General features: G+C 45.8%; 2 protein-coding genes across 12 annotated transcripts in view; one reads left to right on the forward strand and one right to left on the reverse strand.

Annotated features, from left to right (window-relative positions):
- The window catches only part of LOC307205781 (uncharacterized protein), a 33,554-nt gene extending 19,352 nt beyond the window's left edge, over positions 1–14,202 (reverse strand). For 5 of the 9 annotated variants that reach the window (XM_079958576.1, XM_079958578.1, XM_079958577.1 and 2 more), the window contains exons 1-3: positions 8,778–9,113; positions 4,977–5,157; positions 1,767–1,959 (exon numbers count right to left, since the gene is read on the reverse strand). In XM_079958576.1, coding sequence (XP_079814702.1) covers positions 1,767–1,959; positions 4,977–5,047 — 264 coding nt within the window. In that variant the 5' untranslated portion in view covers positions 5,048–5,157; positions 8,778–9,113. Of the gene's footprint in view, positions 1–1,766; positions 1,960–4,976; positions 5,158–5,321; positions 6,144–8,777; positions 9,115–14,004 lie in introns of those variants that run through there. The other 4 variants (XM_079958574.1, XM_079958579.1, XM_079958572.1 and 1 more) reach the window with 4 other exon arrangements.
- A 263-nt stretch (positions 14,203–14,465) lies between these two features.
- The window catches only part of LOC307205713 (uncharacterized protein), a 32,971-nt gene continuing 22,010 nt past the window's right edge, over positions 14,466–25,426 (forward strand). Inside the window, exons 1-5 of one of the 3 annotated variants that reach the window (XM_079958464.1) lie at positions 14,466–14,559; positions 17,231–17,331; positions 20,168–20,369; positions 22,252–22,396; positions 23,790–24,208. In XM_079958464.1, the coding sequence (XP_079814590.1) occupies positions 17,261–17,331; positions 20,168–20,369; positions 22,252–22,396; positions 23,790–24,208 (837 nt within the window). In that variant the 5' untranslated portion in view covers positions 14,466–14,559; positions 17,231–17,260. Of the gene's footprint in view, positions 14,560–17,001; positions 17,143–17,230; positions 17,332–20,167; positions 20,370–22,251; positions 22,397–23,789; positions 24,209–25,426 lie in introns of those variants that run through there. The other 2 variants (XM_079958463.1, XM_079958462.1) reach the window with 2 other exon arrangements.

A 25,426-nucleotide genomic window follows, 5' to 3' on the forward strand; every position in this document is an offset into this window, starting at 1 on the left:
TAAGGTATGTGTGGGGTTTTGTGTCAGTGTCTTTGTGGGGTTTTGTGTCAGTGTCCTTTGGTGGTGAAAGAAATTGGGGTTGGCCTAGGGTGTGGTTGTTTGTTTGTGATTGCCTGTGGTGAACTTTGTTTTCGTGTATGAGTGGGGTGGGTGGGTGTTTTTGAATCAGGTTAGCCATATTGATTCGTATGCTGTTGGTGGATTTTTGTCATTGTCTTGTTCGGCTGTGTATGTGATAAAGGGGATAAAGGCATCTTCTTCTATTTGTCCCCGTGTCAGTTTCAGTTTATTGGTTAATTTTTCTAGTAGGGCTGTTTCCCATACTATTTGGTACCATTGGTCCATGCTTACTCCTGACAGGTCTCTCCTGGTTATGATGTTTCTGGCTGCTGAAAGTAGGTGGGTTATGAGTTCTTTGTGGTGTAAGTGGACATTATTGTCTTGGAAGACGTTTAGTGGGGCCAGTTCTGGGGTGATTTCTAATACTTGCTTAGTTCTTTTACATATTTCTCGTATGGCTGTTGTCCAAAATAGATGGATTTTGGGGCATTCCCACCACATGTGGAGGTATGTGCCTGTGGAGGTGCACCCTCTCCAGCATTTTGGTGAGGTTCCTGGGCGTATTAGTGCTAAATTCCTTGGTGTTAGGTCCCACTTGTAGATGAGTTTCAGAGTGAGTTTGTTGTTCCGGTTGTTATAAGAATCTGAAGGTCTCAAACATAGAAGAAATATTCATAAAGGCACACATATCTAAATATATGAACCATGTGTCTGAAATACCACAGGAGAGCAATCCTGAAGCCCTTTTGACTCTCCCTATGACCTCAGATATTCCTCTGCAGTAAAGGAGGCAAATGGGGAAAGCCTTCCCATTGTCTTTTTGCTTACAAATCCTGTGTTAAGGACGTATTTGTGTATGAATAGAGTGAACCTGTGACCTGGATTCAGGAGCTAAAGTATTAACCATGACAAAAGAATGGCCAGGCTGCCAAAGTAAAGCAATCAGTGACCATTATCAGGTATCCTGGCAGGCAGGACTTCTGCTGTAGACTGCCTCCTTCTGTGATGTATGTATGATGGGTTTTTTTTGGGGGGGGGTCTTGGACTACAGGGTGGGCAATTTCAAAAGCTTATATAAAGGCTTGCACAGCATTGTTCTGGGTTCTCCTCCCTCCTGTGTGTGGGGAATGGGGACCCTCTTGCAAAAGTTCCTTGAATAAAATTCAAACTATGCTTCTCAATGTACTCTGGATGGCCTCTGTTTTCTCCTACTGATAGAGTTGGGCTCTGGAATACCCCATAAGGGGAAGGGAGCAGTTTTTCTTATAACAGGAAGGAATTTGCCTTAACCCATTCCTATATTTTTAGAGGGTACATTAAATCAAATAACGATGACTGCTTTTATTATTGTTATTTTTATTTATTAGATTTATATACCAGCCTTGATTTTCTCTACTATTATTTTTATTTATTAGATTTATATTTAGCCAAAGATCTGAGGGCTGTTCACAAGATAAAAATACAAGATAAAAACACAGATAAGTAATTCCTGAGGATTGTTGACCATCAGGCTTTGAGCACACCGTATATTTAAAGTACAGTACACGACTTTCTAAAAAAAAAATAAATCAAAATAATCCTGGAAACTGTAGTTTACCCTCACAGAGCTACAACCCCCTGAACAAACTACACTTCCCAGTAGTTTAAATGTACGGTGTGTGCACACCCTCTGTTTTGTCTAAAAAAAATTTAATAAATCCCCTAACCTTTTTTGGTCGGCGAATGACAGTCGGGATTGCTCCGGGTTTGAGTTCCCGCCGCCCGGAAGCCACTTTGCCCCAGAAATCCGTCCTCCTAAAGTGCTCTGAGCACACGACGTCGTTGTACGAGGGAGTGAAGTTCTGGCGTCCGATGTTCACGAGCCACTTTTTCAACTGGTCTTCCTTTGTGAGAGGAAACCTGAAACAATTTTGTTTTGAATTTTAAAGAGTTGGGCATTCACATACCGTGGTGCCTCGCAAGACGAAATTAATCCGTTCCGTGAGGCTCTTCGTATAGCGGTTTTTTCATCTTGCGAAGCACGCCCATTGACAGCTTAGCGGATTAGCGCTATTAGCGGTTTAGTGGCTTTTAGCAGATCAGCTGATAAGCAGTTTAGCGGCTTAGGAAAAGGGGGAAAAAAGGGGAAAAAACCCGCAGGAACTCGCAAGCCCATAGGGAAATTCGTTTTGCGAAGCGCCTCCAAAACGGAAAACCCTTTCGTCTAGCGGGCTTTCCGTCTTGCGAAGCGTTCGTCTTGCGGGGCACCACTGTAGTCGTGGAAATTGCCATACACTATAATAAATATAATAATAATAATAATAATAATAATAATAATAATTTATTATTTATACCCCGCCCATCTGGCTGGATCGCCCCAGCCACTCTGGGCGGCTTCCAACAAAACACTAAAATACAATAACCTATTAAACATTATAAGCTTCCCTAAACAGGGCTGCCTTTAGATGTCTTCTAAAAGTTTGGTAGTTATTTTTCTCTTTGACATCTGGTGGGAGGGCGTTCCACAGGGCGGGCGCCACTACCAAGAAGGCCCTTTGCTTTGTTCCCTGTAACCTCATGTCTCGCAATGAGGGAACCGCCAGAAGGCCCTCGGAGCTGGACCTCAGTGTCCAGGCAGAACGATGGGGATGGAGACGCTCCTTCAGGTATACTGGACCGAGGCCGTTTAGGGCTTTAAAGGTCAGCACCAACACTTTGAATTGTGCTTGGAAACATACTGGGAGCCAGTGTAGGTCTTTCAAGACCAGTGTTATGTGGTCTCGGCGGCCGCCCCCAGTCACCAGTCTAGCTGCCGCATTCTGGATTAATTGTAGTTTCCAGTTCACCTTCAAAGGTAGCCCCACATAGAGCGCATTGCAGTAGTCCAAGCGAGAGATAACCAGAGCATGCACCACTCTGGCAGGACAGTCCGTGGGCACGTAGGGTCTCAGCCTGCCCTGGAAACAGAACTGACCTGTGCCTCCATGGACAGCTGTGAGTCCAAAATGACTCCCAGGCTGCGCACCTGGTCCTTCAGGGGCACAGTTACCCCATTCAGGACCAGGGAGTCCTCCACATCTGCCCGCTTCCTGTGCCCCAAAAACAGTACTTCTGTCTTGTCAGGATTCAACCTCAATCTGTTAGCCGCCATCCATCCTCCAACCGCCTCCAGACACTCACACAGGACCTACAGTGTTCCATCTCCACTGCATCTGAATACCAGTTGCTGGAAATTGCTGGAGGGGAGAGCGGTGTCCGGTTCGGATCCCACTTGGGATCTTCTCAATGAGGCATCTGTGAGAGCAGGATGCTGGACTAGATGGGCCCCTGGCCTGATCCAGCAGCCAAGCTCTTATTATGTACAGTGTCATAGAATCATATAACTGTAGAGTTGGAAAGGGACCCCGAGGGACATCTAGTCCAACCCCCGCAATGCAGGAATCTCAGCGAAAGCATCCATGACAGAGGGCCGTCCAACCTCTGCTTAAAAGCCCCCAAGGGAGACCGTTCCACTGTTGAACAGCTCTTACTGTCAGAAAGTTGTTCCTGGTGCTTAGTCAGAATCTCCTTTCTTGTAACTTGAAGCCATGGGTTCGAGTCCTACCCTCCAGAGAAGAAAACAAGCTTCCACCATCTTCCATGTGGCAGCCCTTGAGATATTTGAAGATGGCTATCACATCTCCCCTCAGTCTCCTCTTTTCCAGGCTAAACATACCCAGTTCCTTCAAGCACTCCTCGTAAGGCTTGGTTTCCAGACCCTTGATCATCTTATTTTATTTTATTTACAATTTACAATTTTATACATTTCAATAATTTTACAATCATTTTAACATTTCAAACCTTGGCTTCCTTCCCCCTCTTTCTGTGGTCTTTTCAATTTATTTTTAATATTTTCCGTATAACCAAATTAACTTATTTTGCTCATTTATTCATCTACTTTAAATATATACTCTTCTAAAACTGCAGGTTATTACAATAATCCTGCCAATGTTCTTATCTGTTTACAGTTTATTTGCAAACATTGAATAAACAATTTCCATTCTTTTATAAAATGGATGTTGTCTTGATTTCTTATTTTTCCAGTACGTTTTGCTAATTCTGCCGATTCTTTAAGTTTTTGTATCTATTCTCCTCATGCTTGAACTTCTTCTTCTTTCCACTTTTAGGCGAGTAACATTCTTGCTGCTATAGTCGCATACATACAAAAAATTCTATACAGTTTAGGTAGTTGTGTCTCTACAATTCCCAAAAGGAAAGCTTCTGGGTTTTTTTACAAATGTTATTTTAAGGAAGGAGTTTGGATTTGATATCCCGCCTTTCACTCCCTTTAAGGAGTCTCAAAGCGGCTAACGTTCTCCTTTCCCTTCCTCCCCCCCAACAAACACTCTGTGAGGTGAGTGGGGCTGAGAGACTTCAGAGAAGTGTGACTGGCCCAAGGTCACCCAGCAGCTGCATGTAGAGGAGCGGAGACGCGAACCCGGTTCCCCAGATTACAAGACTACCACTCTTAACCACTACACCACACTGGCTCTTTTAAACATCTTTTTCAATTCATTATATATCATTTCCCTGTAAGCATTAACCTTACTACATATGATAAAAATAACCTTCTTTCTCTTTACATTTCCAACACTTATTTTGATTGGGATTTATACACTTTTGCCAATTTACTCGGTGTAAATGACCCCATATCATCTTGGCTGCTCTTCTCTGCAAACGTTCCAGCTTGTCAAAATAATAATAATAATAATAATAATAATAATAATAATAATACCTTTATTGTCACTGTACAACCCGTGTATAATGAAACTTCCTTCTTAAATGGTGGTGCCCAGAATTGTGTCACAGAACTGTACTATATTTGAGCAAGGCAGGAGGAGATTTTGCAATCATTCACACCCCACCCTCCACAATTCCTTCCAGGTGGCCTAGCTTACCTGTGAAACGTGACGTGGGATCCACGCCAACGCCGGTTGTTGCATCTGGGCACTGAGCAACAGCTCGCCATGTCTGCGTGCGGGCTTCTTCTGAGGTCGACCCAACGAGCAGATGGATGTTTACGTCTCTGTGTTAACTCCAGCCATTATGAGTGTACAGGTGAAAAGAGCTGGATCCAACCTAAAAAAAAAAAAAAGGCAAAGCAGAACGTTTGTTCCACTCACCCACCTTTCCGGAAGCACGCTGGGTCCTGGACAGTGCTCAACACCCCTCAATTGCTGGGCTTCTTTCCACTGAGAATACTGCCACTATGGCAGTATACAAGAGCCTAGTCAATGTCTTGCCTGTCTAGGACTTTGACCATTCACATCTTTGGTTCCTAGACAGTTATTCCTCTAGGAATCTGGACTTGGTGGATTTAACCCTCTAGAGAGAATCTCAAGGGCAAAGAATGAGAAGACATCTCCAGCTAACGCCTTGGAAAAGAGGAAACAAAAGAGGCATGAAATGCAAATATTCACTTCTCAGCGCTTTATTTGGGGTAGGGAATAAAACTGAGCAAACCGACCTCGGGGTGGTGTACATGGTTCCCTCCCTTCCCATTTCATTAGGGTTGCCATATTTCAAATCCGGAGAGGAGGAGTCATTGAGGGGTTTTTTTAGCAAAATCGCAAAGAGATGGGAAGTTTTTGAGCTATTTCTGAGGCAAGAACGTCACTGCCGACACATGGGCTGCAATATGTCCAGATTTGACCAGACATTTCGCCGACTTCCGCCCAGACACTGCTTGCGGCTGCAGTATTCTGGATAAGCCCAGGAGATTCCAGACTTATGGCAAGCCTACATTTATACCCCATAATAACCTTGTGAGGTAGGTTGGACTGAGCCGAAGTCACACCCAGTGAGCTTCATGGATGAGCACGGAGTTGAACCAGAGTCTCCTAGCCTGACTCTCTCTAACCACTACCCCACACTGTTAGGCTGCAAGCTGACCAATTCCTTCTTTAGAGAGATTGCCAGTCGAACGTCCCACAGCCCTTAGGGGAAGGGAGTTGATTCAACAGTAACCTTTTTATTTGTTCTGCTGGAACAAAGCGGGGGGGGGGCACTGATAGGGGACTCTTAAGAGGCCCATGGACTGCAAGAAGATCAAACCTCTCCATTCTTAAGGAAATCAGCCCTGAGTGCTCACTGGAAGGACAGATCCTGAAGCTGAGGCTCCAGTACTTTGGCCACCTCATGGGAAGAGAAGACTCCCTGGAAAAGACCCTGATGCTGGGAAAGATGGAGGGCACAAGGAGAAGGGGACGACCGAGGACGAGATGGTGGGACAGTGTTCTTGAAGCTACCAGCATGAGTTTGACCAAACTGCGGGAGGCAGTGGAAGACAGGAGTGCCTGGTGTGCTCTGGTCCAGGGGGTCACGAAGAGTCGGACACGACTACATGACAACAGTTGAGCTGCAAATCTGGCTTTTAATTTCCCAGCAGCCAACACAAATATAAGGTAGCCTTATTTTCCTTGGCCAGCAGTAAAAACCACACAAACTCAGTTGACGTAATAACATTTCCCCCACAGCTGAACTCAAGACAGATGTTTTCCACGAGGATCTTTATAGAGGGGGTAGTGGGTGATGTAATGAACAGTGTCTTGTCTTGCAGAACACACAGAAACACTGATCCAAAGAAAATTCCTTGCAGCTTTAAAGGTGAATTCCAAAGGCAATCCAGAAAGGCAGAGGCTATAAGATCAAGTCTTAATTTTGTAAAAGCAATTGGGCGTTTGTGGCTATGACATATCAGAGACTCTCTCTCTCTCTCTCTGTTTGAATGGGATCCCCCTCAGAGATGGTATAGGAAGATGCAATCTTGGGCATGTTTATTCCAAGTTTAAGCCCTGTTTCGTTCAGTGGGTTTACTTCTGTCCAAGAAGTGAAGTGGGGAGTGTAATTTACTGGGGGAAAGAGCAAGAGAAAATAGTGACAAACAGAGGTATAGTTGGAGCTATAGACATAAAAATCCAGAATGATGCATGTTGCTGTGCTTTGTTGCATTTTGCTTGGTTGGGCGATATGCATCCTGCTTGCATATCAGCGGAGCACGAGACTTTTGTGTAGGTAACTGAGCACTGGGTCTGTACAGGGAGTGCGACAAGGCAATTTTAGTGGATGTTTCTTGGGCCAGTCACTGCCTCTCAGCCTAACCTACCTCGCAGGGTTGTTGTGGGGATCAAATAATAATAATAATAATAATAATAATAATAATAATAATAATAATAATTTATTTATATCCCGCCCTCCCCAGCCGAAGCCGGGCTCAGAGCAGCTAACAACAATAAAAGTAACACAGCATTCTAAAATTAATTCACTCTAAAATCAATTCAAAATCAAATTAATGGGGGGAACCATGATGCCCCCTTGAGCTCTTTGGAGTAAAAAGTAGGATATAAATGCAATAAACAGTAGTAGTAGTAGTAATATGGGATACATGACCCACCCCAGGGACCCTCAACCTGCAGCAACAGTACCATGCTGATATATGAGCCTACTCAGAAGTAAGCCTCAGTACCTCACAGGGCTCAATGGAACTTACTCCCAGGTAAGTGGGTACAGGATTGCTGCCCGAGAGCATAAGCGCACTGGACTGAATTGCAAGGCTGGCACAAAACCACACCATGAGCAGTGGACTACCTCGATGGGATGTAAGCCAGGGCCCCTACAGCTTTAACAGTTATGTAGAGGAAGGAAACTCCCTCTTTGATGTGACTAATCAGAGATCATAGACTCACAGAGTTGCAAGGGACCCTGAGCATCATCTAGTCTGACCCCCTTGCAGTGCAGGAATACGCAGCTGCCCCATTCAGGGATCGAACCTGCAACGTTGCCGTCACCAGCCCCACGCTCTAACCAAACGAGCTAGCCCAGCTGGACGAATAAAGGGTGCAAGAGTCTGTGTGCACCAGGGCTCGTCACAACCCTTGTTTCCACAACACCGTAACACTGAGGACAGTAACAAAAATACTTTCCTTTGCAACACAAAAAGCCGCCTGACACTTGCAACTTCAGTTTTGCCTAGAGCAGGCCCACTGAAATTAAAGTCAAGCATGTTCGTGGGTTTACTCTGAGCAGGAGGAGCGTTGACTCCCTCCCACGGAGCCCACCTAGCTCAGGGCGCACAGCTCCATATAGTCAACACGGGCTGGCAGCAGCTCTCCAGGTTTTGAGGCTGGGGGCTCCAGGCTCTACCCGGATACTGAACCTGGGGCTTTCTGCCCCCAAAGCCACTGAGCTAGGGCTTGCTCCCCTCCTCGCGAAAGCTGCCTTCCCACGTGCATCTTTTCTAAACCAACAAATGCGTGATTTAAAAACAACAACAACAACCCAGCAACAACCACACATTTCTCCCTAGGAAATAAGAATGCGAGTTAGAAAATAAACACAGAAACACAGAAGACAGAATAAACACAGAATAAAATAAACACAGAAACACTCCTCCCCTGCCACCAAAATCACAGCTCCCTGTTTAAATATATAAATATAAATATAAATATAAATATAAATATAAATATAAATATAAATATAAATATAAATATAAATATAAATCCAGGATGTGTTTTCTCTGCTAGGCAAAGCTCTGCCTTCCTCGCCAACAAAATGGCTTCGCAAGCGACTGCGAAGTCTCCTCTGCGGACAATGAGGCTCTTCAGTCTATGCAGCCTTTTTTAATAAGTCTACGTTTCGCAGCGCGCGCGCGCTTCCAAAGACACCCAGAAATGCCAAGAGGTAACCCCACTGCTCCGCACCTTTGGGCCCCCCCTGGCACATCTGGAGGAAGGGGCAGGGAAAGAACAGCACTCACTTGCTTCTCCTTCCGATGCACTCAGCTCCTTTGGCAAGGAAAGTCCAGATTCTCCTCCGCTCTTTCCCCCCCCCGCCGCTTTTTTGCACACACTGCAGCCTACCAGGAGTCGCATTCACACGTTCGCGGGTTGGGTCAAGGAAACTCTCCCCTCTTCTTCCTTTCTGGGGAAGCCTCCTTTCCCCCTCCCCCTTGAGCTGGCTTAAACTATTCAAAGGAAGTCAGGAATGATTTAGGCCTTGGTCTCTTCCTTCTTTTTCCTCTCTCTATCTCCAACTCCTCCTCCCCCCCCCGGAACAGGGTGGCGAAATGGTCTGCTCCGCTCCAGAAAGCGGGACATACCAACTTTTAAATATATGCAGGTCGTTTCAAAACCGCTGCAAGCAGAAAAGCAGCACGGCGTGGCGGGGGGGGGGGGGAATCTGCTACAGTGGCACCATTCTCATTGCAAAGTGCAGCTGGTTTGTTTTTATTTATATATATTTTTTTAAAAAAATAAACCTACCCCCCTGTAGCCTGAAATGGCGCAGTCCATTTCAGCGCCGCTTCCCGCTTGGTGTAACAAGAGCCAGCCTAAGTGGAAGATGGAAAGGGGGGAGGCAAAGGCGCGTGTTGTGGGTTCCTTGCGCTTGCTGGTGCAAAATAATAAATGGCACTTTTTAAAATTTCTTGCAGTTTAACCCTAGATTGCATCTGTGCGTGGCCTGCGCAGGAGTAACATGTGCTCAACACTCGTAGGGAAATAGGAAGTTTCCTTATCCAGCTCAGTGTCAAATTAAAAAAAAAATATATTTATTTTTATATATATAATAATTTTTATTGTTATACATTTTATAAATTTCCGTCCAATTTTCCGTTTAATCCCGTATATTATAAAATATTTATTTTTATTTTTTATTTTGTCTAGTAGCACCTTATAGACCAACTAAGTTTGTTCTGGTACTGTATAAGCTTTCGTGTTGTTTGCACTGACTGGCAGCAGCTCTCTGCTGTTTCAGGCTGGAAGTTTTCCCCGCCAGCTGTTCCTGGGATTCCTGCTTTGCAGGGGGTTAGACTAGACGACAAACCTAGACAGCATCTTAAAAAGCAGAGACCTCACCTTGCCAACAAAGGTCCGTATAGTAAAAGCTATGGTTTTCCCAGTAGTGATGTATGGAAGTGAGAGCTGGACCATAAAGAAGGCTGATCACCAAAGAATCAATGCTTTTGAATTATGGTGCTGGAGGAGACTCTTGAGAGTCCCATGGACTGCAAGAAGATCAAACCTCTCCATTCTGAAGGAAATCAGCCCTGAGTGCTCACTGGAAGGACAGATCCTGAAGCTGAGGCTCCAATACTTTGGCCACCACATGAGAAGAGAAGACTCCCTGGAAAAGACCCTGATGTTGGGAAAGATGGAGGGCCCAAGGAGAAGGGGACGACAGAGGACGCCATGGTGGGACAGTGTTCTTGAAGCTACCAGCATGAGTTTGACCAAACTGCAGGAGGCAGTGGAAGACAGGAGTGCCTGGCGTGCTCTGGTCCAGGGGGTCACGAAGAGTCGGATACGACTAAACGACTAAACAACAAGACTAGATGACTCCTTGGGGTCCCGCTTCCCACTCTTATAATTCCAAACAGATGCCCGCAATCAGGATTTAAGAACAAGAGCACTTTCCCCTCCTGTGGGGAGTGATGAGTGGAAATCATAGATGGGTAGCAATCAGAAGGTGATGATGGAAATCACAGGATCTTGTCGACTGCAGTTTCAAAATTGTTGGGTGTTTGGGGCAGGGGGTTGAGTTCCACTTCCAACCCAGATATCACAACAGTGTGGCAAGCTTCCAAATATTGTGTTTATATTCTGAGTATTTATATGGTTGTGTTTATATTTGGAATATTGTTTCTGTAGCGTAAACCACCCTGTTATCTTCAGATAAGGGGTGGTACAGAAGTTAAAGAAATAATAATATTTATCTGTGTAGCTGAAGCTACATTGCAAGACTAATAAATAAACCAGAAGAAAAGACATAAAACAATAAAATGCATCGCAAAGTTAAACCCTTATCTGGCAGAATGCCTGGCAAGCCTCTGGGTTCCACAGAACCTTTCATCGTCAACACTTTGTTAAGTACAGTACCAAAATTTGGCTGGATGTAGCCGCAAGGTCAGCTTGTGTACACGTTTATCAGAGGCAGTTTATGCCTTAGAATCCTGTGGGAGTGAGTTCCACAGTTTAACTCTGCGCTGCGTGAAGGATTTTTTAAAAAATCTGTCCCAAATCTTTCAACATTCAGCTTGTATATTTATCCGTGGCAACACACAAACACACTAGAGATTGCTTTTGAATGGTTTTCTAGCTAAAAGAGTGGTTGGGGCAACCCAGCCAGATTGGCGAAGTATAACTCATAAAATTATTATTGCTATTAAAAGTAGTCAATTGAGGCAATTTCCTCATGGTCAGAAGGGAGTGCAAACCTCACAAAATGCAAAGCCTTATCTTCAGGTAGTGGAAAATCCTCTGGTTGCAGATTCAGCCTTAAACAGCTGGACTCTCTATTCTTCAAGGCTGAGCTCTCCAAACTTTTCATGTTGGTGACACACATTTTAGACATGCACCATTTCGCGACACAGTTTTAATTCAGTTTTACTAGCAAACCAGAGGCTAAACTAACCCCTTTCCAGCTTGATGCGCTAATGTGTCACGACACACAGTTTGGAAAGCTCTGCTTCAAGGCCAGACTTGGTGCCCCCTCATATATTTTTTTCGACTACAACCCCTGCTCACTGGGACTGATGGGAGTTGTAGTCCTGGAGGCCAGTCAATGTAGCTGTGAATTTCACCATCCCCTTATGCAGTGTTTCCCAATCTTGGGTCTCCAGCTGTTTTTGGACTACAACTCCCATCATCCCTAGCTAGCAAGACCAGTAATCGGGGTGATGGGAATTGTAGTCTGAAAACAGCTGGAAACCAAAGGTTGGGAAACTCTGCCCTTATGGACCAGCAGCAGAGCTATATTTGCTTTTTTATGAGTTGTAGCTCCCCAAGCAAAGTGCCGTGCATATTAATGGCACCACATAAAGAACAACAACACTAATCACTTTAAAAGGTCAGAGGTGGGCTGGTGGAGGGAAACTTAATTTTTGCATTATGCTCCTTGCAGAGGCCTGAAGAGGAGCCGGAAGTGAAGGCTCTGTTGCAATACCTCTCATTTTCCTATCTCTGTGGTGGGGCAGTTACAAAGCTGGTGGGGTGGGGAGACCAGGAGGAGTGGAAGGGAGAAAATAATGAAAACATTCTGGGCAGGCCTGCCAGAGTGTGTGCATCCATCAGGAATAAGATAGAGGGTTTGGAGAAGGGGAATATGATGAGCCCTGTGTGTTTTAACTCAGATGTAAGCCTCACAGAGCTCAATGGGCTTCTTCCTTGCAAGAAAATGTATTTTGTTTATTAAAGTATTTATTTATATGATACGCTCTTGCAAAACTTCAGAGAGGTGGAGAGCAACATTAAAATGTTTTATTCATTTAGTATTATTATTATTATTGGCATCCACCCGTCTCAGGAGACAAAGGAGGACTGCATTTTTTACAACACTTAAAATAAAGAACATAGAAAAAAAAGTGAGAACGTGATTTTTTTATATAAAAAAGAAAGGTATGCTATACTGTATCACTATAAGAATTACAATTCCATATATGCTTATCTAATATATAGATGTTATTATCATCCAAATACATATGTCTTTATTTTTAACCTATATGTTGTAATGAAATTGAGAACTCATTTATACACTTGTCCATTCAAAGTCTACATTTATAAGCAATCTCCTCACAAGTGCAAAGAGCAGTCATGTCTTCAATTATTTGATGCAGTCATACATTAAAACATTTTAAAGCAATAGAGAACAATCAGGAAAGTGGCTGGCTACTTTTAAAGAGAAATTTAAAGAGGTTTTTTTTAAAGAGAAAATTTAGATAAATTTTAAACAATGGCATACGGCTGTTGGCATAAAATTTTTTTCTCAAAAAGCACTTGAAAGTCAAATATGGGACGAAGTGAAGCCTTGGTGCAGTTTAGGGAGAGAAAAATGGACTTTGGGGCAGGCGGAAATTAATTTATTGCTTTGTAACACCTGCTTGATGCAAATGGGAATACTTACTCCCAAAAGCATATGCCTGATTTACTTAAGTTTATATCTCACCCTTCCTCCAAAAGAGCCCAGGGTGGCAAACAATGCCGATACAATACAATTCAAACTGCTAAAAACTGTTTAAAGTCCTCAAACTCCACACCCGCTCTCAAAACCAGTAATTTCAGGGTTGCCAGGGCAGATGTTCTAGCCACCAAATCCTTGGGGTAAGCAGGGAATGCTTTGAAATTCCTTTAACAACGAGACCCGGGTTCAAATCCACGCTCTGCCATGAAGCTCACTCTCAGCCTAAAAAGGTAAAGGTAAAGGTACCCCTGCCCGTACGGGCCAGTCTTGACAGACTCTGGGGTTGTGCGCCCATCTCACTTAAGAGGCCAGGGGCCAGCGCTGTCCGGAGACACTTCCGGGTCACGTGGCCAGCGTGACATCGCTGCTCTGGCGAGAGCCAGAGCCAGAGCCGCACACGGAAACGCCGTTTACCTTCCCGCTGGTAAGCGGTCCCTATTTATCTACTTGCACCCGGAGGTGCTTTCGAACTGCTAGGTTGGCAGGCGCTGGGACCGAGCAGCGGGAGCGCACCCCGCCGCAGGGATTCGAACCGCCGACCTTTCGATCGGCAAGCACTAGGCGCTGAGGCTTTCTCAAAGGGCTGTTGGGGGGATTCATCGAGAAGCTGGAGAAGAACCATGAACACCAGTGCCAGCTCTTTGGGGAAGACGGCGGGATAGAAATGCAACAAAGAAACCGTATTAGATAGAGGGCAGTCAAAAATCTTCGGTTTCCAAAGGCCGTCTTCATCAACCAACTGGAAGGTGTAAAAGAGATGGGGCCAGAGACCCAGATCTCTCTGTGTGCGTTGGGGGGGGGGGAGGTGTGTTTCTGTATTTTAGGGAGCCACCACCAAGAAGGCCATCTCTCTCAGAGGACACAAAAGATTTTGAGCAAGTCAATAAACTGTCAGGTTTTCTCCCCTTAATCCCATTAACAACACCCTGGTTTGTTTTTTTAAAAGGAACAAACGAGGAAAGTGAAACTTACAATCTGAAATGCCTTTCTTTCTTTCTCTCTTTCTCTCTTTCTTTCTCTTTCTTTCTTTCTTTCTCTCCTCGTTCTCTCAACCTTCAGGATTCTTCGTCAGTTGCACTTTTTCGTGTGAGTGCGCTTTGTAAAATGCGTGTTCCATTCCAACTTCAAAACAAAACACCAACCCTGCAAAACCCGTGCAATGCAATGCAATGCAATTCGTCTTCTTTTTCTTTCTGCCCTGCCAATCTCCCTTTGTAAAATAAAAAAAAAACGTTTTATTATTATTGGGTAAGTAACGCAGAAGAAACAAAAACGCTCGCGCGGGGGGGGGGGTGTGTGTGGAGAGGAGTCCGCTGACACCTGGCGGTTGGCTCCCGCCACGAAGGGGTTAAGGCAACCAGCAAGCCGAACTCTCGCCTTCCTAGAAAGGAAGCGGCCCTTCGGAGCCAAGGCCCGGTGTTGTTGGGGGGGAAGGAATAGCGGGCGCACCTTCCGGTCCCGCTTCCGGTCTCGGGCCACGAAGGAGCAGCTGGAGGCTGGTTGCATGGAGGGAGCCGCCGGCGGAAGGTGCGAAGGGTTGGATTTTTGGGGGGTCGGAAAAGTGGGGACCCCGTTGCTGTGGAGGCAGAAGGCGCTTGCTCGGAGGGCGGCTCCAAAGGCTGGAGCCCCTGAGCCGCTGGTTCAAATGCCGCCTCTCTTAGGGACTAGGAACTTGGGGGAGCTGAAACAAAATAAAAAAAATCCTTCCATGCACACTTCTTCAGATACACTGAGACAGAAGTCACCAGGGTGATTGGCAGATAGCTGTGATCACCCATTCCCACCACCCTTCTGAGTAATACCCCTCCCCACCTTCCCACTAGATAGAAGGGTCTGGTGACTTCTGTTTCAGTGTATCTGAAGAAGTGTGCATGCACACGAAAGCTCATACCTAGAACTGACTTAGTTGGTCTTTAAGGTGCTACTGGAAGGAATTTTTTTGTTCAGTCTATTTCTGAAATTCCTTTGTAATAGAACAGCTACTACTGGTTTCTCTGTCTTGTGGTTCCTGATGTCGGATTTATGTCCGTTTATTCTTTGGCGTAAGGTTTGGCCTGTTTGTCCAATATAGAGAGCTGAAGGACACTGTTGGCACCCCTTGCTTTTTCCTGTAAGACCTATTGCAGTCGTTAAGAGTCGTCAACAGGCTCATCACAGCTATCTGCCAATCACCCAATCCCACCACCCTTCTGAGTAATATCCCTCCCCACCTTCCCACTATATAGAAGGGTCTGGTGACTTCTGTTTCAGTGTATCTGAAGAAGCGTGCATGCATACGAAAGCTCATACCAAGAACTAACTTAGTTGGTCTTTAAGGTGCTACTGGAAGGAATTTTTTTATTTTGTTTTGACTATGGCAGACCAACACGGCTACCTATCTGTAATTGGGGGAGCTGCTCTAGGCAGCTGCCCTGGCTTTTCAGAAGGGATTCCTTCCTGGAGATGCCATTGCGGGTGGGTCCTGGGATCTGCCTGCCTGCAGAGGTGGCGATCCGCCTCTGATTTTCGCTGCCCTTCGCCTCCCAAAAAAAGAACAATATTAACTGGGTTAGGAACCATAATGTGGTGGTTATGGTTTGCTAGGGAGAAGAGAGCAGAAGGGGAGAAACAGCAACTCCGAGGGGTTAAAAGGGTGGGAAGGCGTCAGAAGGAAGAGAAAAGGCGAAATGGTGGTTTGACGGTGTGTGTTGAAAATGTTGAAACTTAATAAAATAGAATTGGGGCGGGGGGGGGGAAACTGGATTGGGAATTAGGGACATAGGAAAGTGCCTTGAACGCAAGCGCTGTGGCCCTTATAGCTCAGTATTGTTCATACTGTACTGGGATGTCAGGAATCGTTTACTGTTGTTGCCAGGATTGTGGTGTTGTTGTTAATGATTTAGACCGGTGGACCCCCAGGGTCTGTGTAAACCACCCCAGGGTCCATGAGCACCATTCACATAACAAAAACGACCATAGAGGTGTCAACATTTTCAAATGTAGGAGGTCTGTGGCTGCGCTTTGAAAAACAGGGTGTCCACAGTACTTCACATAGGAATGGTCTTTCAGTGGTTCCCAATTAGCTGAGTTACAGCCCCATCAGACAGGCCTTTGAAATGTAATACATTCAAATCTTTCATAAATGTGGTGGAAGGGAGGTTAGATGGCCATCTATGATTTGGTTGAGATTCCTGCATTGCAACTTTGCAACTTTTTGCAGCTGTTGTTAAAGTTGCAAAAGGACAGAGCAATGGAGAAATCTCTGAAACAACAATGGGATGTCAGCTCAGGCGTGATGGAGAACAGCAACAACCAGGAAAAGATACAGATAGGTAGCCATGTTGGTCTGCCAGAGTCAAAACAAAAAATTCCTTTCAGTAGCACCTTAAAGACCAACTAAGTTAGGAAAAGATAGACAAAGCATTTTACAAGGACAGGAAAAGATAGACAAAGCATTTTACAAGGACAGGAAAAAATAACATGGACATAATAATTGCCACAAACAGGAAGAACAAGGATATAGATTGAGTTCCTCATTTGTAGTTCTGTAAATCATTTAATGTGTCAGCATGAATAGAAGTTATTAATATTGCAGTTGTTGTAGAAGGGATTATTATTTTGACTGGGATGTAATTGAAATTAATAAGATTTTGGAACTCACAAATAAAGAAAATCATCAAACCGTCAATTCTAGCACACGGGAGGCCACCTAAATGATATAATTTGGTATTTGAACAATTGGTATTAGTAATTGTATTATAATTTGGTATTAGGGTATTATTGGATTGAAATGAAAAATTAATAAAAAATATGATATAAAAAAGAGATTCCTGCATTGTAGGAGGTTAGACTAGATGACCCTGGAGGGTTGTGTGTGTGCGTGTGTGTGTGTGTGTGTGTGAATGCACGTCAAAGTAAAGTTGGGTGCCGTTTGCATGTACTGCAAGCTGTACAATGAAGGTACCCGGCGCACATCTGTGAGGAGGGAATTCCTTCTGGCACATCTGTGAGGAGCAGCCCTCTGTAGGGGCTGCTACAGAGAAAGCTCTCTCTTGGGCTGCCTCTCCCCCAGGAATGAGGGTGGCGGAACTACCAAGACACCCCCCTCTGCTGATCTTAACCCCTGAGAAAGTATGTAAGGGAAGGAGACAGTCTTTCAGATTCCTCTTGTAAACTTTGTTTCATACTGTTAACTACTCTCTGCCGTTATCCCTTACAGTTTTCGGCCAGCGGCTACATCTCTGCCATCATGGTGAAATCATGTTGTGCAATAAACTGCAACAACAAATTTTTGCTGGGCAACAATATCTCATTTCACAGGTAAGGTGCCCTTAGGCTTGAACTGAATTTTCTCCATACTTGGTACATTCCCTGCATATAAAATGCTAGCAAATAATGGAGGATGTGCAGTGATTGATGTGGCAGCTTCACTGGTCTGATCTGGCAGGCCCTTCTAACAATTTTTATCAAAGAGGATAGTTTATAATTATGGCTTCCTCCTGATGTACTAAGCAAGGAATCTTTAAATACATATATATACAGTGGTGCCTCACACGACGAAATTAATCCGTTCTGTGAGGCTCTTCGTATAGCGGTTTTTTCGTCTTGCGAAGCAAGCCCATTGACAGCTTAGTGGGTTAGCGCTATTAGCGGTTTAGCGGCTTTTAGCGGATCTGCTGTTAAGCGGCTTATCAGCGGATCAGCTGATAAGCGGCTTAGGAAAGGGGGGGGAGGGGGGAAAAACCCGCAGGAACTCGCAAGACATTTCGTCTTGCGAAGCAAGCCCATAGGGAAATTCGTTTTGTGAAGCGCCTCCAAAACGGAAAACCCTTTCGTCTAGCGGGTTTTCTGTCTTGTGAGGCGTTCGTCTTGCGGGGCACCATTGTATTATTAACTAAAGCGGGAAACGTTCTATCATGTGAGCATTGAAATTATGTGAGCACCCGACCTGCAGTCTGAAATGGCACTGTCTGCATGCAGCTTTGACTGCAAGCTCATTTCCCCCCATTGCTGAGCTGCCATCTCCACTCTATGGTACCCCTCCACCGGCCCTGGTGATGTTCTGCTGCTCATCAATTCAGGAGAGAGCCAGGGCATAGGAAGAGTGCTGGGGACCACCTTCAGAGACTTGGCGGGCTGGATTAAGCCCACAAACTGGTAGCTCTCCATCCCCAAACTGAATCTGTAATCCACACGTTGATGCTGGTGTTGCACGGAGAGGTATCTTTTCTTAGAAGCCAGCCAGTGTTCCTGCGTCCTTGCTCCTCTGTCCCCCTCCATCAACATCTGTGGCCCCATCTGCCCTATAACTTTAAAGCAATATCATACTTAGGACCCACGTACCTACGGGACCGCTTCTGGTATGCCCTGCGGAGGACCTTGAGGTCCACAAATGACAACACTTTGGAGGTCCCAAGTCGCAACGTGGTTAGATTGGCCCTAGGGCCAGGGCCTTTTCAGTACTGGCCCCGACTTGGTGGAACGCTCTGTCACATGGGACTTGACATCTTTCTGCAGGGCCTGCAAGACAGAGCTGTTCCGCCTGGCCTTTGGTTTACTCAGTCTGACCCTTATGTTTCACTCCCCTTATGGTTTTGATCTATGGGCTATTATTAAAATGATGCTGCATTTTAAATTGCATTTTAACCTGTATTTTAAATTGCCCCCCCAATATGTTTTTATTGTAATTTTACTGGTGTTAGCCACCCTGAGACCGGCTCTGGCCAGGGAGGGCGGGGTAGAAATAAAATAATAATAATAATAATAATAATAATAATAATAATAATAATAATATAATTCCACTCTAAACAGTCTGTTGGAGCACTTGGGCACGGTCAGGAAACAGCTCCAAATGTGAGACGCCTGAGCAAGTTCACTTTGCACCAGCAAAAGGGAAAAATAGACGGCAAATTTCAGTCAGCGGCTTCATTTACTGGCAGGCTTGAGCATACACAGTTACACATGTTTGCAGAGTCTCCGGCTAGAGCACTGGCAGGGGGGGGGGTACTCTTTTAGATGGAGAATTGGCACCTGGACTGCACAGCAAAACTCACAGTAAAGTACAGATCCAGGTTGCAGGTTCATATTTAGCTCCAAGCACAGAACACAGCCCAGAGCCCAGCAGCAGCGAGTAGGTGTCATACAGCAGAGATATTGTGCAGCAGATAGAATTTGCTGGTCTAGTTCCTCTTAACAATCACATTCTGGCCAGTTGCCAGTTTCTGATTCAGCAGTTGCCATTCAGATTTGGCCAGGTATAAGCAATCAGCAATCTTGCACTTAAAACCATCTGCAAGCAATCAGCACTCATATTTTTCCTGGGCGAGAGTAAACCTCCTTCAACACGGTCATGGTTTCTCCCAAAGAATTCTGGGAGCTGTAGTTTGTTAAGGGTGCGGAGAGTTCTTAGGAGAACCCCCTATGCTCCTCACAGAACTATAATTCCCAGAGTTCCCTGGGGAGAGGGATTGGCTGTCAAACCCCTCTGGAGATTGTAGCTCTGTGAGGGAGAATGTGCTAAACTAGATGGACCAAGGGTCTGACGAAAGGTCAGGCAGTACTTGCTGGGATAGCTCAGTTGGTTAGAGCGTGGTGCTAATAACACCAAGGTTGCAGGTTCAATCCCCATGTGGGCCAGTTGCGTATTCCTGCATGGCAGGGGGTTGGTCTAGAATATGATCCTGCGGTCCCTTCCATCTCTCTGATTCTATCTCTCTATCTAATTATAGCCGTGTGTGTTTGTTTCATAGTTATGAGCACAGTTTCTGGGTATCTATGAGGAGAGGAGTTTGGGATTTTAATCCGTTTGTGCCTTGTGCCTCTGCTGCCTATGAGCACATTGTATGAAATGGAACATGAATGCAGTATTTAATTGCCACACACACACTGGACGCTCGGGTTGCGAACGTAATCGTTGCGGGATGTGTGTTCGTAACCCACAGTGTTCGCAGCCCGCGTCTGCGCATACGCAGGTTGCGATTTGGCGCTTCTGCACATGTGCAAAGCTCGATTTAGCGCTTCTGCGCATGCACGACCGCCGAAACCCGGAAGTAACCCGTTCCAGTACTTCTGGGTTTCGGCGGTCCATAACCCGAAAAAACACAACCTGAAGCGGCTGTAATCCAAGGTATGACTGTATATCACATACTTGTCATAGGTTTCCTCTGGGGAAAAAAGATTTATTGAAAAAGTGGGTTTGGAACATCCGCCGCAAGAACTTCACTCCCACGCGGCACCATGTGATCTGCTCAGAACATTTTTGCGAGACGGACTACCTTGAAAACGTAGCTTCCGGGAGGCGGTACTTAAAGCCTGAAGCGATTCCGACAATGTTTAACATACCCGAGCGGCTGAAGAAGGTAAATCTCACCGTCCTCCCATAGATCTCGTGGACGGACGCCTTTGCTATACAGTACGATTGTGTCTTACGCGGGGGACTGGCTCAGAGTGTTCTACGTACAGCGGACGCTTGGGTTGCGAACGTGAGTCGTGCAGGATGCACGTTCGCAACCCGGAGCGTTCGCAACCCGCGTCTGCACATGCACAGGTTACGATTCTGCGCAAAGAGTGATTTAGCACTTCTGCGCATGCGCGACCGCCGAAACCCGGAAGTAACCTGTTCCAGTACTTCCGGGTTTCGGCGGTCCGTAACCTGAAAAAACACAACCTGAAACGTCTGTAACCCAAGGTATGACTGTATATGCAGAAATGTGTGTACTCGAACCCTTGGAGCCGTCCCTTCACAAGTATACCGGTTTCCCTGTAGCTGGCTTGCTGAAAAGGCCTCGCTTCCTCAAGGAACTCAGAGCCTCTCAAAATGGCTTTTTTTTTTTTGCTTTTCGTTGCACCTGGAGCCGCCTGCTAGAGCAGCCTCAGCATTCAGGAACCCTTTCCTCCTTACAGAGAAGAATATTTGCCTCTTTGCCTTCCTTGGGGAGCAAGGCGCTCTCTGCGCCCTGACTCCAGATTCCCTGGGATGTTCTTGTGAGATCTCGTGGGAGCACCTTAGACCCAGTGTGCAGAGAGGGCCTTTATGACTTCCATAGCTGAAGGTGGTATGCCTCTGAATGCCACTTGCTGGGAATCACAGTTAGGGAGTGTGCTGGTGCGCTTGCGTGCATGCTCCGGTTATCTCCCACTTGCTTATCTCCCGCTTAGACTACTGCAATGCGCTCTACGTGGGGCTACCTTTGAAGGTGACCCGGAAACTACAACTAATCCAGAGTGCGGCAGCTAGACTGGTGACTGGCAGCGGCTGCCGAGACCACATAACACCGGTCCTGAAAGACCTACATTGGCTCCCAGTACTTTTCCAAGCACAATTTAAAGTGTTGGTGCTGACCTCTAAAGCGCTAAACGGCCTCAGCCCAGTGTACCTGAAGGAGCATCTCCACCCCCATCGTTCAGCCCAGACTCTGAGGTCCAGTTCCGAGGGCCTTCTGGCGGGTCCCTCCCTGCGAGAAGTGAGGTTACAGGGAACCAGGCAGAGGGCCTTCTTGGTAATGACACCTGCCCTGTGGAATGCCCTCCCATCAGATGTCAAGGAAATAAACAACTATTTGACTTTTAGAAGACATCTGAAAGCAGTCCTGTTTAGGGAAGTTTTTAATGTTTGATGTTTTATCGTGTTTTTAATATTCTCTTTTTTTTATAGATATTTATTAGAAGTTTCCAAATTAATACAAAAAAAAACAAAAAGCAAAAATACACAAAAAGTAACAAAAATACAGAAATATAAAATTAAAAAACAATTAAAACAAATATCATATTCCATTACCTATTTCCATTACCTTGTTTCCCAGACCTCCTCTCACCTCCCCCTTTTGTATTCCAATTCGAATTCTTAACTCAACAAATCCTTATTATAACTTATTTATAACTTATTATAACTTATTGCTCAACCTTTACCTTACAGCTGGGAACCACTTAATTTCTGTCCAACATCATTCTAACATTCATTAATTTTGTAATATTTCTGCAAATAGTCTTTAAATTTCTTCCAGTCTTCTTCCACCGACTCTTTTCCCTGGTCTCGGATTCTGCCAGTCATTTCTGCTAGTCCCATATAGTCTATCACCTTCATCTGCCATTCTGTGTTTTTAATATTCTCTTGGGAGCTGCCCAGTGTGGCTGGGGAAACCCAGCCAGATGGACAGGGTATAAATAAATTATTATTATTATTATTATTATTGTCCCATAGTCCAATGGTAGGCCGCTGCTGAAAGTTCTATTTTCATACAGGGCGGTAAAAAGAGGCGGCCCCATGTCCGCCGTGATCCTCCGCCAAGCCGTCAGTTGAAAACCAAGGAGAGCGATGCAGAAGTGCCTTCCCCTGGGAGCGATGTTGTGGGGCTGGAGCACTCCTACTCTCTCCCAGCCAGTCCAGGTAGGTCAGCATCTAAACATCACAAAAGGCGCTGCTGGAATACAGCATTCTGTAAAAAGAGACCAAGCGTATGAGTTTGTGGAATGCTCTCTCCAGGGAGGTTCGACTGGAGCCTTTATTATATACCTTTAGGCACCTTGGAAAAATGTTCCTCTTTAGGCAGGTCTTTGGCTAACACCCTTTTAAAATGTGTTTGGGGGTGTGTGTTATTGGATTATGTATTTTGTGGTTTTATCTTGTGGTTTTATCTTGTGAACTGCCCTGAGACCTGCGGGTATAGGGCAGTACAGTGGTGCCTCGCAAGACGAAAAGAATCCGTTCCGCGATTCTCTTCGTCTAGTGTTTTTTTTGTCTTGCGAAGCAAGCCCATTGACGGCTTAGCGGATTAGCGCTATTAGCGGCGCTTAGCGGCGCTTAGCGGATCAGCTGATAAGCGGCTTAGCGGCTTAGGAAAAGGGGGGGGAAGGGAAAAAACCCCGCAGGAACTCGCGAGACATTTTCGTCTTGCGAAGCAAGCCCATAGGGAAATTCGTTTTGCGAAGCGCCTCCAAAACGGAAAACCCTTTCGTCTAGCAGGTTTTCCGTCTTGCGAGGCGTTCGTCTTGCGGGGCACCACTGTATACAAATTTAATAGATAAATTGTGGGAATGTTAGGGATAGTAGGAGAGGATATATTGATTAAATATTATCACTCACGCTAGTGAGTTATGTAGCAGAGCAGAGTCTCCTCAATTCAGCAGAAAGCAGGTTTGCAGATTCGTTTGAGTCTCTTTAGTTAAGCAATCCAATCTGGCTTGCCCAGATGGATTATTCCTGGTGTCCCCTTTTATCCCTCTTAAAAAAATAAAGACACAAGAGTCTTTCCTTAACAGTAACAAGAAGTTTACTCGCATTCAGTTCACAGCATGATACCTGAAGGCAGGCTTTAGCTAGTAGTTACCTAACAAAGTGTGAGTTCATCCCATATGGGGATTGAGCCCATGTGCTGCTGGCTGAGAGCCAGCAGACAGCAAAACACATGAAGAGAACAGCATCAAGAGAAGAAAATTGCTGCAGCAGAGCAGCATGGCAGCAAGAGGAACATGGCTGTGTAACTTGGCTCTTTTATGGGGTCAGCCAGGGTCACACCCATCTCCCTGCTCACTTGCAGGGGGAGAACGCTGCAGACCAGTGGAACAGGAAGTTACGCTGGCTGGAGTAACACCCCCCCACCTGTGATCACTCTAGGGAAACAATGAATGTTGTATCTGACTCCTCCAATGGATTACATCCCACATAAATAAAAGTATTTTATTATTGAGCAGCATAATTTATAGTTTGCTATTGAGACAAGTGAATTGACCATCAAATGCCCCCATCCTGTTATTCACCTCTTGTCCTTAAAAACTGTTAGCCCGGGATCTTCGCTTGGCATCTGTGCGGGAGCACGGCCTGACTGACCCCACAGCAGGAAAAGGCCCTCGCTTCCTCCAGCCCAGGCCTTGGAGGGAATGCAGGGAAAGGACATGGCAGAACATCTCAGAGGAGCCCGTCGACAACTCGGATGCCCATCGCCAGCGTTTCCGCCAGTTCCGCTACGAGGAGGTCCAAGGGCCCCGAGAGCTTTGCGACCGGCTCTGGGACCTTTGCCACCAATGGCTGAAGCCCGGGAAGCACACCAAACTGCAGATTCTGGAGCTGGTGATCCTGGAGCAGTTCCTGGCCAGTCTTCCCTGGGAGATGCAGGACTACGTCAAGGAAGAGCAACCAGCAAATTGTGATAGTGCTGTGACCCTTGCCGAGGATTTCCTGAAGAGAGGGCAAGGGGAAGAGGTGAGTTCATTTCCCCTATGGGAAACTGGCCCAGGCCACTGAGACTGGTTGCACAAGCTGAAAGCATAGAGTTCCAACAAGGGTAAAGGTAAAGGGACCCCTGACCATTAGGTCCAGTAGTGGCCGACTCTGGGGTTGCGGCGCTCATCTCGCTTTATTGGCCGAGGGAGCCAGCGTACAGCTTCCGGGTCATGTGGCCAGCATGACTAAGCCGCTTCTGGCGAACCAGAGCAGCGCACGGAAACGCCGTTTACCTTCCTGCTGGAGTGGTACCTATTTATCTACTTGCACTTTGAGGTGCTTTCAAACTGCTAGGTTGGCAGGAGCAGGGACCGAGCAATGGGAGCTCACCCCGTTGCGGGCTTCGAACCGCCGACCTTCTGATTGGCAAGTCCTAGGCTCTGTGGTTTAACCCACAGCGCCACCCACGTCCCCTTCCAACAAGAGTAGCCATCTCAAAGGGAAAGAAGCTGAGTGTTGAGCATAGACTCAGACAGAGCTGCAACAGGGAACCTCTTGTGTAGGTGATATTTCTTACTGGTGTGCCCTGTTGGGGTTATTCCTTCAGAGACGCTGAGTACAGCTGGTTTAAACTGGTTCTGTTTTTTCTTTCAGTCAAGGTCATACTGTCTATAATAAGAGGCCAGAAGGGTTTCTACTTTCTCTTTCTATATCTTTTCCGTCTGGTATGGTGTTCTGTATGCTTAGTGTTAATATTTAGTCTTATTATAAGTCATCGTAAGTTTAAGTTAACTTTGCTGCAACTGGATTTCTTATGGACAGTGCCAATCCTGAATGTATTGGATTTCTGACCGTTATGCTCATTTGCCTTCAGTAGCAGTAAAGCTCTGATACCGCTGGTCTATTTTTGAGAATCCTGCAGCGTGTTTAACTGCTAACTATACATTGGAATCCACTCTGGATCAATATTGAGTAGACTTTCAATGACAAATTCCTGTCCTAAAGCGCAAGCCTCAGATGACTGCTTAGATCAGCCTTTCTCAACCTGTGGGTCCCCAGATGTTGTTGAACTCCCATCACCCCTAGCTAGCAAGTCCAGAGCTCAGGGATGATGGGAATTGTAGTCCAACAACATCTGGGGACACACAGGTTGAGAACCGCTGGCCTAGATTTTCACCCAGGCTTCTGCAGGCTTCTCATTGCAGCCACTGGCTGGCCGCTGTGGGAACAAGATGTTGGGCTTGGTGGGCCCTCGGC

Source organism: Podarcis cretensis, assembly GCF_951804945.1.
Source record: "Podarcis cretensis genome assembly, chromosome: 2".
Classification (NCBI taxonomy): domain Eukaryota; kingdom Metazoa; phylum Chordata; class Lepidosauria; order Squamata; family Lacertidae; genus Podarcis; species Podarcis cretensis.